Source organism: Pseudoliparis swirei, unplaced genomic scaffold, assembly GCF_029220125.1.
Source record: "Pseudoliparis swirei isolate HS2019 ecotype Mariana Trench unplaced genomic scaffold, NWPU_hadal_v1 hadal_27, whole genome shotgun sequence".
In the NCBI taxonomy this organism is placed as follows: domain Eukaryota; kingdom Metazoa; phylum Chordata; class Actinopteri; order Perciformes; family Liparidae; genus Pseudoliparis; species Pseudoliparis swirei.
In genome coordinates this window covers 521707-537379 of record NW_026613263.1, presented here as the reverse complement: position 1 = coordinate 537379, position 15673 = coordinate 521707, and the positions used below count along the sequence as shown (strand labels likewise).

At 51.8% G+C, this 15673-nt stretch overlaps 1 protein-coding gene across 2 annotated transcripts; it reads left to right on the top strand.

Moving 5' to 3' along the window:
- The first annotated feature begins 142 nt into the window (after positions 1 to 142).
- On the top strand, positions 143 to 14147 carry si:dkeyp-121d4.3 (uncharacterized). Of its 2 annotated transcripts, none has more exons than XM_056410806.1 (21): positions 143 to 818; positions 888 to 938; positions 3186 to 3355; positions 3432 to 3474; positions 3620 to 3745; positions 3840 to 3944; positions 4010 to 4228; positions 4317 to 4463; positions 4528 to 4749; positions 4867 to 5085; positions 5161 to 5307; positions 5385 to 5627; positions 5883 to 6041; positions 6129 to 6377; positions 6484 to 6588; positions 6654 to 6791; positions 6904 to 7011; positions 7211 to 7245; positions 7406 to 9782; positions 10053 to 10164; positions 13399 to 14147. In XM_056410806.1, exons 1-21 carry the CDS (start codon positions 285 to 287, stop codon positions 13995 to 13997), a joined length of 6108 nt encoding a protein of 2035 aa, XP_056266781.1. In that variant the 5' UTR covers positions 143 to 284; the 3' UTR covers positions 13998 to 14147. The 2 variants fall into 2 exon arrangements, with proteins under 2 accessions (XP_056266781.1, XP_056266780.1); XM_056410805.1 differs by having other exon boundaries at positions 3837 to 3944.
- The last annotated feature ends 1526 nt before the right edge of the window (positions 14148 to 15673 follow it).

Here is a 15673-nt window from a genome sequence, read left to right as displayed (position 1 = left end):
ATCATATTTTCCTCCGTCGGGGGACAGTGGGTTGCAGTACCTGTTTCCACCGCAGTGCGCTGTAGCGCGTCGTCTGCCATTAAAACTCACGAAGAAGAAGAAGCGGAAGCAGAAGAAGACCAACAACGCCATTGCAGTCCGTCGGTGTTTGATCAGCTTTACGCTTTTTTAAATATAAATACTTTAGTTTATTCAAGTTAACCGACGTCGTAGTGACTTCTTTGTGTCGTGTTTGATGGTACGGGAGTTCAGTCCGTCGCGTGCTGCTTTGTCCCGGTGACGACATGAGACCCATGCGGACCCGACACCCCATGGGCCCCCCTCCGCCGGGGGGCTGGGGTCCTCCTCCGCACCCGGAGGACTGGGGCCCCGCGCCGCTCGGAGGGTGGCCTCTGCCGCCTGAGGAATGGGGTCCACCTCCGCCCCCCGGAGGGTGGGGTCCGAGAGGACCATCCCCGCCCCCGGGCTGGGGGCTTCACCCTGAGGACTGGAGACCCCCTCACCCTGAGGACTGGAGACCCCCTCACCCGAACGACTGGAGACCCCCTCACCCGGACGACTGGAGACCCCCTCACCCGGACGACTGGAGACCCCCTCACCCGGATGACTGGAGACCCCCCCACCCTGAGGACTGGAGACCCCCCCACCCTGAGGACTGGAGACCTCCGGGCTGGGGACCCCCTGGCTGGGGGCTCGAGACCGCTCCATCCGGATCCGTAGCACCGGTTCCTCCCCCAGACCCCGCGGCCTACGGACCGGTGCCCGTCCCCCCTCCTATGGGCTACCTGAGCTTCCCCCCCCCAGGCTGGATGGGACAGGTGAGCCGGTCCCCCGGTCCTCTGTCTTAGTGGTGGTGTTGGGTGACTGACGAGCTTCTCTGTGTTCAGGACGTGGTGGAGGAGGCCATGCTCCACCCCCCGCCGGACCAGCCTGAGTGGGTGAGTACAGACCTGGTCCCTGTGAGGATGAGGTTTTAACAGACCCGGTTTATCTCCTGGTTCTCCACTGGTCTGGGGTAGTGGTTCTCTACTGGTCTGGGGTAGTGGTTCTCTACTGGTCTGGGGTAGTGGTCCTCCACTGGTCTGGGGTAGTGGTCCTCCACTGGTCTGAGGTAGTGGTTCTCTACTGGTCTGGGGTAGTGGTTCTCCACTGGTCTGGGGTAGTGGTCCTCCACTGGTCTGGGGTAGTGGTTCTCCACTGGTCTGGGGTAGTGGTTCTCTACTGGTCTGGGGTCTCCACTGGTCTGGGGGTCTCCACTGGTCTGTGGTAGTGGTCCTCCACTGGTCTGGGGGTCTCCACTGGTCTGTGGTAGTGGTCCTCCACTGGTCTGGGGTAGTGGTTCTCTACTGGTCTGGGGTAGTGGTTCTCCACTGGTCTGGGGTAGTGGTTCTCCACTGGTCTGGGGTAGTGGTTCTCCACTGGTCTGTGGTAGTGGTCCTCCACTGGTCTGGGGGTCTCCACTGGTCTGGGGTCTCCACTGGTCTGGGGTCTCCACTGGTCTGGGGTCTCCACTGGTCTGGGGTCTCCACTGGTCTGGGGTAGTGGTTCTCTACTGGTCTGGGGTAGTGGTCCTCCACTGGTCTGGGGTCTCCACTGGTCTGGGGTAGTGGTTCTCCACTGGTCTGGGGTAGTGGTTCTCCACTGGTCTGTGGTAGTGGTTCTCCACTGGTCTGGGGTAGTGGTTCTCCACTAGTCTGGGGTAGTGGTTCGCTACTGGTCTGGGGTAGTGGTTCTCCACTGGTCTGGGGTAGTGGTTCTCTACTGGTCTGGGGTAGTGGTTCTCCACTGGTCTGGGGTAGTGGTCCTCCACTGGTCTGGGGTAGTGGTTCTCCACTGGTCTGGGGTAGTGGTTCTCTACTGGTCTGGGTAGTGGTTCTCTACTTGTCTTGGGTAGTGGTTCTCCACTGGTCTGGGGTAGTGGTTCGCCACTGGTCTGGGTAGTGGTCCTACACTGGTCTGGGGTAGTGGTTCTCCACTGGTCTGGGGTAGTGGTTCTCCACTGGTCTGGGGTAGTGGTTCTCTACTGGTCTGGGGTAGTGGTTCTCTACTGGTCTGGGGTAGTGGTCCTCCACTGGTCTGGGTAGTGGTCCTCCACTGGTCTGGGGTAGTGGTTCTCTACTGGTCTGGGTAGTGGTTCTCTACTGGTCTGGGGTAGTGGATCTCACTGGTCTGGGGTAGTGGTTCTCTACTGGTCTGGGGTAGTGGTTCTCTACTGGTCTGGGTAGTGGTTCTCTACTGGTCTGGGGTAGTGGTTCTCCACTGGTCTGGGGTAGTGGTTCTCTACTGGTCTGGGGTAGTGGTTCTCTACTGGTCTGGGGTAGTGGTTCTCCACTGGTCTGGGGTAGTGGTTCTCTACTGGTCTGGGTAGTGGTTCTCTACTGGTCTGGGGTAGTGGTTCTCTACTGGTCTGGGTAGTGGTTCTCTACTGGTCTGGGTAGTGGTTCTCTACTGGTCTTGGGTAGTGGTTCTCCACTGGTCTGGGGTAGTGGTTCTCTACTGGTCTGGGGTAGTGGTTCTCCACTGGTCTGGGGTAGTGGTTCTCTACTGGTCTGGGGTAGTGGTCCTCCACTGGTCTGGGGTAGTGGTTCTCCACTGGTCTGGGGTAGTGGTTCTCTACTGGTCTGGGGTAGTGGTCCTCCACTGGTCTGGGTAGTGGTCCTCCACTGGTCTGGGGTAGTGGTTCTCTACTGGTCTGGGTAGTGGTTCTCTACTGGTCTTGGGTAGTGGTCCTCCACTGGTCTGGGGTAGTGGTTCTCTACTGGTCTGGGTAGTGGTTCTCTACTGGTCTTGGGTAGTGGTCCTCCACTGGTCTGGGGTAGTGGTTCTCTACTGGTCTGGGGTAGTGGTTCTCCACTGGTCTGGGGTAGTGGTTCTCTACTGGTCTGGGTAGTGGTTCTCTACTGGTCTGGGGTAGTGGTTCTCCACTGGTCTGGGGTAGTGGTTCTCTACTGGTCTGGGTAGTGGTTCTCTACTGGTCTTGGGTAGTGGTTCTCCACTGGTCTTGGGTAGTGGTTCTCTACTGGTCTGGGGTAGTGGTTCTCCACTGGTCTGGGGTAGTGGTCCTCCACTGGTCTGGGGTAGTGGTCCTCCACTGGTCTACTACTGGTCTTCAGGTCTAACTAACCCTCACTAGTCCTCCTGGAGGACTGAGAGGTCTTCAGTGTCGATGTGGTCTGTGTTTCCAGATCAAAGCCTTGATCTCCGCTCCGGTCTCTGAGTCGGTTCTGGCGGACAGTAAGACCGCAGAGGAGGCGCCCGGCACCAGACCTCCTGTGGCGGACCCCCCCGCCCCGAGACCTGAACCCCCCAAGATCAACAGAGCTCTGGGTCTTCTGGGGAAACGCACGTTTGATAAGTAAGTCCGCTGCGGGGCGCTGCAGGTTGTCTCTTCTTCTGTGGTGGTCTCTGACGGCGTGTGTCTGTGTCCTCAGGCCTCCGCCGGGCCGGTCTACAGGGATCATCTCCTTCATCGGGGTAACTCGTGATGACATCATCTAGTTTCATGTTCAGGGAGTTCAGAGAACAGCGTTGTCTCTGTTGGAGGGACGACGAGGGTCTACCTGAGTCCGCCTGAATCCAGATCCAGGCTGTAATCTGAGTCCGCCTGTCTGATCCTCAGCCCTCCTTCGGCTACATCGAGAGAGAAGATCTGGAGAAGTTCAACTTCAGCTTCGCCGCCTTCTTTGGAAACCCAAAAGCCATGAAGCCCGGGGTCCGAGTCCACTTCACCGCCTGCAAGGAGAAGGTAGGGCTGCCTCGAGCAGGGCGTGTCAGAGCAGCAGAAGAGTCTTCTTCTTCCTCCGGTGACGTCTGAACCCGCCGGTTGTGTTTTGAAGCAGAACGGTTGCATAGCGACGGACGTGAAGGTGGCTCCTGGGGGAACCGAGAACGTGGACACGGAGATCTACGAGGCGGTGGTCAGCCAGCCCATCGCCGAGCCTCAGGTGGGTCGGACCCCCCCCCCCCGTCCGGTTCCCTGTCGCTAACGGTCTTCTCTTGTCCGGTGCAGCCCGGCGAGCGGCAGTACCCGGGTCAGGTCCACGTGGACATCGGGCCGCTGAGGACCAACCTGACCTTCGACCGGAGGGACAGCACGGTGACGCTGCTGAAGAAGGACCAGGTGCTCATCAACCTGATGACCGACATCGTGAGCGAGAAGAGGAGGGCCACGAACATCAAGCCCCAGATCCCCTCCACCTTCAGCAGCACCAACGAGACCCGGGAGCAGGTCCTGAAGGAGCCCGTCTGGACCACGTCGGCCTGAAGGTCCCCTGAAGGTCCCCGAGGCTCAGCTCCTGTCTCCGTGTTTCTCGTAGGGCGTCATCGTCAGCCTGAAGGACGGCGACGGCGTCATCCGCTGTGCGGCGCACGGCGAGCTTCCCTTCCACGTCACAGAGAACTTCAGCGACATCGAGTTCACCGACGAGGACGTCAACGAGGAGGTGGAGTTCACCGCGGCGACGGTGAGGAGCGCCCCTCTGGACTGGAGGCCGGGAGTTCGTCCAGTAACACTGTTGTTGTCCTCAGCTGAGGGGCGGCAAGCGGGCCATCAGGATCCGCCGCGTGAAGGAGCCCCTCCTCCTCACCTTCTCTGCAGCCACCCACGCCGCCGCCCACAGCGCCGCCCACAGCGCCGCCCACAGCGCCGCCGCCAGGGACGACGACTGCTGGCTGAACGGGAAGGCCAACATGAAGCTGGACACGGAGCTGTATGAGGGCATCGTCAGCCAGCCAATCATAGAGCCCATGGTGAGACCGATGGCTCCTCCCTCAGAACGTAGACCTCCGATGGCTCCTCCCTCAGAACGTAGACCTCCGATGGCTCCTCCCTCAGAACGTAGACCTCTGATGGCTCCTCCCTCTCAGCCCAACCTGCAGGGTTACCCGGGTCAGATCCACGCCAACATCGGCCCCCTGAAGACCAACGTGACCTTCGACCACCGGGACTGCGGCGTCACGCTGCTGAGGAACGACCACGTGCTGATCAACCTGCTGGTGGACGTCCTGAGCGGGAAGAGGAGGGCGGCCAACATCAAGCCCAAGATCCCCTTCACCTTCAGCTACACCAAGGAGAAGAGAGAGCTGGTGCGTGACGCCGGGGAGCCTCTTCTTCTTACTCTTCTTCTTCGGTGGTGAGTGAAGCTGACCTCTGTGTTTCAGGCCATCGTCACCTTCCTGGGGCCAGAAGAAGGAATCGTCAACTCCGAGGAGCACGGGGAGCTTCCTTTTGACATCTGCGAGAACTTCAGCGAACTCAAGTTCAACAGCAGCGACATCCACAAGGAGGTGGAGTTCACGGTCGCCATGGTGAGTCTGAGGGACGGCCGCCACAGACAGGAAGTGAGCCGCTTTCACATCCTGGCACTTTGCCTCCTTTTGAGCAGGTGAAGTCCACAAAGAGAGCCATCAGGCTGCTGAGGACCAAGAGGATCGAGGACCAGATCCTGGAGGAGCAGAAGAAGAGGGAGGAGGAGGAGAAGAAAAAGAAGAGGGAGGAGGAGGAGAGGCGGAAACAAGAGGAAGAGGAGAGGAAGAGGAGGGCGCAGCAGCTGGAGGAGCGACGGAGAGAAGTGGAGAGGAAGAAGAGGGAGGAGGTGTCGGCGGCGTTGGCAGCAGCCAAATGCAAAGTAAGTTGAGTTTAAGGTTTTATTGAGTTGAGTTTCCGGTTTTATTGAGTTGAGTTTAACGTTTTATTGAGTTGAGTTTCCGGTTTTATTGAGTTGAGTTTCCGGTTTTATTGAGTTGAGTTTAAGATTTTATTGAGTTGAGTTTACGGTTTTAAGTTGAGTGAGTAGTTGAGATGTCTCAAAGCGGGACGGTGTTATATAACTATGTGGTTACTGAGCATGACCTCCACCTGCTGACCTCCACCTGCTCCACAGTGGACGCCCCTCGGCCTCCGGGTGAGAAACCCCGACACGCTGGACGACGTCAGCAAGGAGCGATTCCAAGGCACCGTCCTCAAAGCCATCTCCAAATACCCACGGAAGGAGATCAAGAAGGAGAACCCGGGGGATCAAGGAAGTGCTCAGACGCTCCAGGTGCAAAGACCTCCCAACAAGTGCTTCAGTATTTATTCAGTTTATTTAGCCGTAAACATGTGGAATGACATGTTCTCTGACCCGTAGGTCCAAATCAAAGAGGAGAAAATTAATGAAGATGAGAAGGAAGAGGCGGAAGGCAAACCGGAGGAGGAGGAGGAGGAGGAGGAGGAGGAGAAGGAGGAGGAGAAGGAGAACCTGCCGGCGTCTCCAGCTGCAGTGAAGCCGCTCCCCGAGATGGGCCGCCTGGTGATGACCATCGACGGCCAACAGAAGCTCCTCCCCTTCGGCCCCGGAGACCTGCTGAGCAGCGCCACCATGCTGGACGGAGACAAGGTGGCGCCTCACTCTGGGTGGTGGTTGTTGTTGTTGTTGTTGTGTGCAGCAGCCTCGTGGCATCCCTGCATGCGAAGGTCTGTGTGTGACGTTCTCATCTGTGAAGGTGCGCTTCAACATCGCCACCAACGGAGAGACCAGAGAGGAGCGAGCCGCCTTCGTGGAGATCCTCCCCGACTCCTTCGAGGAGTCCATCGAACAGCGGCGACACGTAGGTCCTTCAGGAGGAGGAGGAGGAGGAGGACTCCTCCTCATGGTGTGTGTTCCTCTCCCCAGGGCATCGTGATCGAGTTCTCTCACGCCTCCGGACTCATCAAGTGTGCTCAGAACCCTCAGCTCTACTTCCACATGTCGGAGGTGATCGAGAAGAAGAGGCTGGAACTCAACGAGAAGGTTGAGTTCAGCGTGGTCCCGGTGAGTCCTGGTCCTCCTGGTCCTGTTACTTCCCTCGGTGCATATCTGAATCCTTTGGGCGTCCTAGTTTGGAGTTGGGACCCTCAACAGAACGTTGCTCTGTTCCTCGCAGCACGAGACGGCCGACGGGGGGAACCAGGCCATCAGGATCAAGCGCTTCAGCGAGAGCGTCTTCCTCCCCGCCCGTAAGCTGGGTGGAGTCGGGGCGAACAAAGGGAAGGTGAGGCGGTGCTCTCTGATGTTTACAGAGAAGACATCTTTTATTAGATTATTAACTTCCACGTCAGCTTGATTTATTTTCAGAATACTTTTAGAGCTGTGTATGTTTTCATGAATTGACCGCTTGTGTTTAACAAACCAAGCATTGCTGTGATGTTTGATGACATCATTGTTTTTCTTTGTGTGCATGTTGCTGCTAGATGACCATCAAGCTGAAGACAGAAGACACAGAAGAGTGAGTCTTTACTTTTTGGAGAACATTGTTGTTCTGGTAGAACATAAACATTACCTTGTTCATCCTTAACAATCAAATATTTACCTATTATTGAGTAAGATTACTAAATGACACATCGGCATCTAAACAATGATTCTAATAAGCATGCCTGACTTTTCAGAAAAGAAAAGCCAGAGAGCGACAAGCTGAAGGCCGTGGTGAAGAATCTTAGAACGCAGGACAGCAAGACCAGTGTCGGCAGAAGAGATTACAGAGCCACTCAACGTAAATATGGCCGGAGCAGGAGTCCGAGTAGGAGCAGGAGTAGGGCCAGGAGCAGGAGCAGGAGTCCGAGTAGGAGCAGGAGTGGGGCCAGGAGCAGGAGTCCGCCCAGAGACCAGTTTGGGCGCATCATCAAAAAGAGACGCAGCACCAGCACCGACCGCGGCCACAAAGACAGCCGGTACAAGCGGAGCCGGAGCCGCGAGAGACCCAGCCGGCCCACCAAGAGCCGCACAAAGAGCCGAAGCCGGAGCTCTAGCAGGAGCCGTAGCAGGAGCAAGGAGAGGGCCGTCAAGAAGAGGCACAAAACCAGCAGAGAACCCGAGGAGAGTCACAAGAGGAGGAGGGAGCCGAGCCCTCCCCGACGCGGTGGTGGAGTCGTGGACGACGAGCTGGCGAGGAAGAAGCGGGAGCTGGAGGAGCTGAACGACATGATCGCCTACAAGAAGTCTCTGGTGGACATCGACCCTGGACAGAGGACCTGCATAGACTATGACCATGGCCGGATCGCCGTCCCTCTCACGGAGTACAAACCGGTCCGGTCCATCCTGAAGAAACGGCCAGACGGACCCGATTACCTGCATCATTCCTCTCAGCCCTACGACGGCCCTTACTATGAGCAGCCGTACAGTCCCTACCCAGACCGGCGGTACACCGAGCGCCCTGGGGATCCGTTCGCCAGTCGCCCCTACGCCGAGCGCCCTTATGACACTCGTCCCTTTGGTGAAGCTTCCTACGGTGGCCTTCCTGCTGCAAGCCACCGCTACACTGACCGCTACGATGTTTATGACGAACCGTATGAAGATCACTACTTGTACCCGGACCGACCGTACAAGGATCCCTATCCTGTCCGACGGAGCCAGTCTCCACAACCCCGTGATCCCTCACCTTATTCTCAGCCTTCCCAAGTTCCTTCTGCCTCCGCTCAACCGTCCTTGATGAATACTGCTGCGACTTCATCTTCCCAACCCTCTCTGAGACCTCCTCCCACAGAACCGCTTCAGAGAAGCCCCTCTCTCACTCTGGAGAACACGACTCCATGCCAGGCACCTTCATCTGTGAAACAGCCCCTTGATCGCTTCCTTGACATGCTCAATAAAAAGGTGGACGCTGAAAAGAAATCTGAAGCGGTTCATGTGAATGATGACCTCCTGCCTCATGAGCGGGCGCTTCAGGATGGCAGTGGTTTCTCTTGTATCGTAGGTTTGGCTCCAGAGCAACCCAGCAGCAGTCTTGCTCTGGAGGGGAAACGTACCCAGCTAAGCCCTAAAAGATCCTCGGTCGAGAGAACGAGTGAGGAACCAAAGGACGACACGGAACCCTACGTCAAGATCCAAAGTCTACTCCGTACAATTGGCCTGAAGCTGAGTACAGGAGAAATGTCTACGCTGGCGAGCCGGGCCCAAGAGAAAATCTACACCCCGAAATCCTCATCCTCAGAAAGAGAGGCTTTGATATCCTCAACGGAAAACCGTCAAATGGGTAGAACTGGTTCCCCCTCGGCTACGAGGTCCTCCAGTTTGGAGCCACTTGGCAAATTAAAAGCTGTCTCTGAGTATGAAGGATTCCTGGACCAGCAGGAGCTGGAGGCACTCCAGAAGGCGCAACAGCAGCAGAGTCTGACCAAGACGATGGGGAGCACACCCTCCACCACTCTGTCTCCAACAGCTTCTCCTGGGCCTCTGCCTGCGCACTACCAACATCCACCCCCACCCATCAACTGGCCCCTTGGAGTCACGACCCACATTGCTCCAGAGCAGAGTCCCACAACCTCCAGCACAGGTTCTCCAGTTTCTTCTGCAGTTGGGCAACCGTCCCAAAGATTTGGACTTCCTCCAGGACCTCCCCCTGGACCTCCTCCCCGGCGTTCTGCGCAGCCTTCTCCAGGACCTCCTCCTGGACCTCCACCCCGGTATACTTCCGGACCACCTTGTTTTGCTCCACCCTCCACTCATACCGCCTTTCCTTTTATTGGCCAACCTTCTGCAGCGCCACCCCTTAGCTCCTCCAGTCCGTTGCAGCCTTTAATCACGGTATCACCGCCACCAACGACACCTGCAACATTGAGTCCAGTCAGCGTTAGCCAATCCACCATCTCTACCACAGTGGCCAGATGCCTGAAGGTCATAGAGACGGTGAAATCTCTGGCTGTGCAACCACCAGCCAAACCGGTCAAATCTGTCCAGTTCAGTCTGCCCAACGTCCCTCCGTCAGCCTCCTGTCATCAGACCTCGGCCGAGGCCGATGATGAAATCAAGAACAAACAGCAGGAGAAGGTATGATCACTTCATTACAAGTAAACGAGTCGGGTCAGACTTACTGACCATGTAAAGAAGAAGAAGACGGGTGTGGTCTAAGTTCACTTTGTAATGGACCAATGCAATTCATTGCTTGTCCTGTGAGGGGCTTACTCCACCTGTCTCAGGATGTGCATCTGCTGTGGGTCTCATGTCCTCCCTGGTGACCCGGCACACTGAAGTAGAACCCTGAGAAGGGATGGACGGGCACTAGGGGAAGCGTTGACTCTGCATGTGTTTGTGTTGCAGCTGGATTTGTACAACCAGAGGGTTTTAGTGAAGAGGGAGCAGTACTACAAAGATTGGCTCAGCCGCAAGCACCAGAGTGCAGAGTGGAAGGACGGCGTTCGGATCTTCCCAGGTATCAACATTTTCACTTTCATATGTTCAACTTAATTAGCAACCTTTTGAGTTCCAGGGATTTGTGAGTTAAGCTTAAAGTGATTTTCTCCTTGTACTAGTTAATCAAAGATGTTTATTTTCAAGTTAACAGCTGCATGTCATTTATTTTACATTCGGGGCCAAACATATCAAAGATGCTGAACAGTTACTTTGAGCAGTTTAAAATGTATTTTCCCCCAACAGTTAGCCAGGCTTTGGTGAGAACTAGTTACTTGAAAGTAACCTTTACGGTTTTGCGGTCTCAAAAACAACGATCCCTTTGACTCCATACTGTTATGATAGTATTATTGTTGTACTGCTGCTGAGTGAAGTCATTGTGCCAAAGAGATGAAGAGGACGGTACACAACGAGCTTCAAGCCGGCGGCCGCGGGCGATACTTTCAGGACGAGCAGAGAGACGGATGCTAAAGGAACTCCTGTTGTACTGAGTGTAAACTAGCTAGCTGAACATGCTAAGCTAATCGCTGGGAGTTGAAAGTAAATCCCGTAACTACACGCTGCTGTTTGAATACAGCTAGAAAGATTAAGGATGAAGCCCTTGAACCGCTCCATCTGTACTACTATGTGTAGTACTAAGTAGGTAGTACTGGGGTAGTAATGCTCATGTCAGCTAGTTACGACGCTAACGGCATGAAACTCAAAGGAAACGTGACGGTTCAGATGTTTTGAGCAGCACGAGCAACACGACTGGTCCAGGATGAGTTTAGGTGTCTTTCACACATGGTTTAAATAATCCGCCGCCTGGTAGCCGGTGGCTATCGATGTGAACATCTCGGGGCTGTTGAGCTCGCTAGATGAATACACGTTTCCTCCAGAAACTGGTTCATGCCAGTTGTGAAAATGGTTTGCCGTTTTACTTTGATTTTCTGTGAAATTTATTTTTCATTCTATTGAAGGAAGAACCGAACTAATGCATTCTGGGTCAGGTTACAGAAAGCGGAAGCCATGTTCAGTGCTTGTTTTACGACACCGGGCCTCGCGTGTCCTCCCAGCGCGGTTGGGACCGCGGTCCTTCTCCGGCATGTGGGGTCACCGGTCAGATATTATCGAGAATGAATATTTTACATTTTTATGAGCTTCCTCCGTCATGTTGGATCATCGGTAAGATGTCCTTATCAAGAATGAATATCGTACATTATTAAGAGCTAAGCGATGTCATTAACTTTAGCATGGCCATTAGTCATATAATAATAAATAGTAAAGCATTGTGTTGAAGCTAAATATGTCTCAGATATGTCACATACAACCTAAAATATGTATGTAATCACTGAATATTGAATTTCTAGCCTTGACCTAGCTTAACTTTTTTGCCTAAAGCTAATGTTAGCTCAGGAAGCTAACGGAGAGCTTTTACCGTTGGGGTCCTATGAGGTCATGCTACATTTTCCTTGTCATTATATTCCATGATAATCTTGTCCAAGCTAAATTCTGAATAAGTGTCTGACATTAGTGTTTCTATGAATCGGGACCGTTTGATTTCTATGAACTTCTATTTCAGCTGGTGAAAAGACGTGTTAGCTCAGGAAGCTAACGTAGAGAGCGTTTAACTTCATTTAGGAATCAGTCAGACATCGTTAGCTTCGGCATTTTCAAGCCCGACTTACTGGTAGTCTGTCATCGATATGGTAAGTAACTCTATACCTCACATCAACCACTTGATTATTATTGAGAACCATCAGTTTAACATATCTCTCCACTAAGTTTGTAGTTTACGTTTTTTCCGTCTGAGTTGGACCCTCTGGATTCTGGTCTTTAAACTAGCCTGTTGTGTGAAGCTAATGTTAGCTCAGGGAGCTAACGTAGAAGTCTGTAAGCATTGTTTTAGTCTCCAGACGGATATCGATGTCTTTAGTGGTTTAGCTGTCAAGACTCTGAGAGCCTTCTGCCCTCCGCGTAGCCGTCGTTTCTGTTCATGTTTAGACGTCATGGAACTCGTCTGTGATGCTAACGGGTTTCTACATCTTGACGTGCTCAACGATTGTTCTCCAGATTGTTTTTGGACGTTTTCTTGCTTTTTTTCAGTCCTCAATCGGCACAAACGCTGACTGTCATTTCTCAGTCTGGGTACTTTTGCAGTTCCGTGACCAAGACCATAAGCATTTAAATCTCCTCCGAACACAACGAGGCTCCTCTCTGTATTTATTTATGCTGCTCAGGTAACTTCCCTTCACATGAAAGCCCATCACAGTCCACCGCGGGACGGATAGCCAGAGGACAGCTCAGACGTGAGGTCCAGTGTGGAGTTGGGACAGAAATGGAAAATCACCCATCGGTGTTCTGAACGTTGGATGAGCCGTCCAGCTGCCTTCGAATAATTAGTGCCTGCATCATCATATGAGTGAACTACAACCAGGTTACTTCTAATACTCCATGAGACTCAACCAGCACATACGTCGTTTATTTGAGATTCCATTTCTTTTCCCTGATGAAACACTGGACTCGGTGAACTTCGCACAGTGAGGAAACGCTTTGTTTTAAAGACAAAGATGGAGTAAAATATTAATGAGCATATACTGACCTTTTAAATCTGATCAAATGGAATGTTCTAGGGCTTTGTGAGCCGTCCAGCGTTGGCAGTTGGTACTTTAACTCCGTTAGCTAAGATGCTATGAAACAGCTAAACGTCACCAAAGCTATTCAGAGCTCACCTGTTGTCAAATGTTTCATCTTGAAGTGACTCCCAGGTTTAGAACTGATAGCGTGGCACATGTTTGCTTTGCTGTGAAGGTAGGTGATCATTTTGATCTTTTAATTGTACGAATTGATCAGTCTGAGAATGTAATCTTGAACTACACGTATCATGAACTACGCGTATCATGAACTACACGTATCATAAACTACACGTATCATAAACTACGCATCATAAACTACGTATCATAAACTACGCGTATCATTAACTACACGTATCATAAACTACACGTATCATAAACTACACATATCATAAACTACACATATCATAAACTACGCGTATCATGAACTACGCATCATGAACTACACGTATCATAAACTACACGTATCATAAACTACGCATCATAAACTACGCGCATCATGAACTACACGTATCAAACTACGTATCATAAACGACACGTATCATAAACTACGCATCAGTTGCAAAGGTTGTTCAGAAGTGTCCATGTTGGGGGTCGAGGTTCTTTAGCTTGTGACTTACGAATGTCCTCTGTTGATTTTCTAGGCATGCCGAATGCCAGGGAGCCCAATAACGTTTGGATCTGTGGCCATTCGCTGGTGTACTGGGCCGAGTCCCGCGCCAAGTCTCCAGAGGTAGGTATGCAGCTGGGCATGGACCCCAGCAAGGTGACCATCTGGTGGAAGGGCACCCAGGGCATGACGTGGTCCCAGCTGCTGCCCCAGCTCCACCAGCTGAAGGTCACCTGGCCCAACCCGGACGTCCTCATCATGCACCTGGGGGGCAACGACCTGAGCACCGACAGCCCCACCGACCTGCTGGCCTCCGTCAAGAAGGACCTGACCTCCATGAGGAGCATCTTCCCCCAATGCCTCCTCGTGTGGTCCAATGTGCTCCCTCGCCGGGTGTGGCGCCACTCGACCGACAACCACGAAGTGGATCTGGTCCGCACCACGGTGAACCGCAGGATCCAGAACATCGTGTCCGAGCTGGGCGGCTCCTCGCTGACCCACGATAACATCCGGTGCGGCGCCAACACGGGTCTGTATCGAGCCGACGGCGTCCACCTGTCCCCCAAAGGCATCGACGTCTTCAACCTGAACCTGCAGGACTTCCTGGAGAAGTGGGAGATGGAGCTCGCCTAGAGGCCGGTTAGGGTACTTCATGTTGTCTTGTTTTCAGTCTTTGATTCATGAACCTGCTTCAGGTTTTATCTTCACACAGGAACCCAGACAGACGTCGCTCCACATGAAACATGTTGTCTGCATTTAAACAATAAAGTGAGTATCGAGTGATCTGCTGTCTGCTTCGTCTCCATGAACTCATTTAAAACACATTGTTGAGCAATTAAGGCGTAAAACATTGAATGAGTTATACGTCACACAAATGTGTTCACAAGCAACATTTTATCATTTGTAATATTGCTTTCAGTACTTTATTTTTAATGTTTTATATATGATGAGATGTGAAATACCGCTGACATTGTTATTGTTAGTCTACAGTAGAGCTGACATGTTATTGTTAGTCTACAATAGAGCTGACATGTTATTGTTAGTCTACAATAGAGCTGACATGTTATTGTTAGTCTACAATAGAGCTGACATGTTATTGTTAGTCTACAATAGAGCTGACATGTTATTGTGAGTCTACAATAGAGCTGACATGTTATTCTTAGTCTACAATAGAGCTGACATGTTATTGTTAGTCTACAATAGAACTGACATGTTATTGTTAGTCTACAATAGAGCTGACATGTTATTGTGAGTCTACAGTAGAGCTGACATGTTATTGTGAGTCTACAATAGAGCTGACATGTTATTGTTAGTCTACAATAGAGCTGACATGTTATTGTTAGTCTACAATAGAGCTGACATGTTATTGTTAGTCTACAATAGAGCTGACATGTTATTGTTAGTCTACAATAGAGCTGACATGTTATTGTTAGTCTACAATAGAGCTGACATGTTATTGTTAGTCTACAGTAGAGCTGACATGTTATTGTTAGTCTACAATAGAGCTGACATGTTACTGTGAGTCTACAGTAGAGCTGACATGTTATTGTTAGTCTACAGTAGAGCTGACATGTTATTGTTAGTCTACAATAGAGCTGACATGTTACTGTGAGTACAGTAGAGCTGACATGTTATTGTGAGTCTACAATAGAGCTGACATGTTATTGTTAGTCTACAGTAGAGCTGACATGTTATTGTTAGTCTACAGTAGAGCTGACATGTTATTGTTAGTCTACAATAGAGCTGACATGTTATTGTTAGTCTACAATAGAGCTGACATGTTATTGTGAGTCTACAGTAGAGCTGACATGTTATTGTGAGTCTACAATAGAGCTGACATGTTATTGTTAGTCTACAGTAGAACTGACATGTTATTGTGAGTCTACAATAGAGCTGACATGTTATTGTTAGTCTACAGTAGAACTGACATGTTATTGTGAGTCTACAATAGAGCTGACATGTTATTGTGAGTCTACAATAGAGCTGACATGTTATTGTTAGTCTACAATAGAGCTGACATGTTATTGTTAGTCTACAGTAGAGCTGACATGTTATTGTTAGTCTACAGTAGAGCTGACATGTTATTGTTAGTCTACAGTAGAGCTGACATGTTATTGTTAGTCTACAGTAGAGCTGACATGTTATTGTTAGTCTACAGTAGAGCTGACATGTTATTGTTAGTCTACAATAGAGCTGACATGTTATTGTTAGTCTACAGTAGAACTGACATGTTATTGTTAGTCTACAATAGAGCTGACATGTTATTGTTAGTCTACAGTAGAGCTGACATGTTACTGTGAGTACAGTAG

Bases quoted from the DNA above. Each gene is read 5' to 3' on its own strand.
- si:dkeyp-121d4.3 (XM_056410805.1), top strand. From the start codon at position 285: ATGAGACCCATGCGGACCCGACACCCCATGGGCCCCCCTCCGCCGGGG. The intron at 6,042-6,128 runs GTGCAAAGACCT...TCTGACCCGTAG, and splicing joins GAAGTGCTCAGACGCTCCAG to GTCCAAATCAAAGAGGAGAA. The intron at 6,792-6,903 runs GTGAGTCCTGGT...TGTTCCTCGCAG, and splicing joins TTGAGTTCAGCGTGGTCCCG to CACGAGACGGCCGACGGGGG.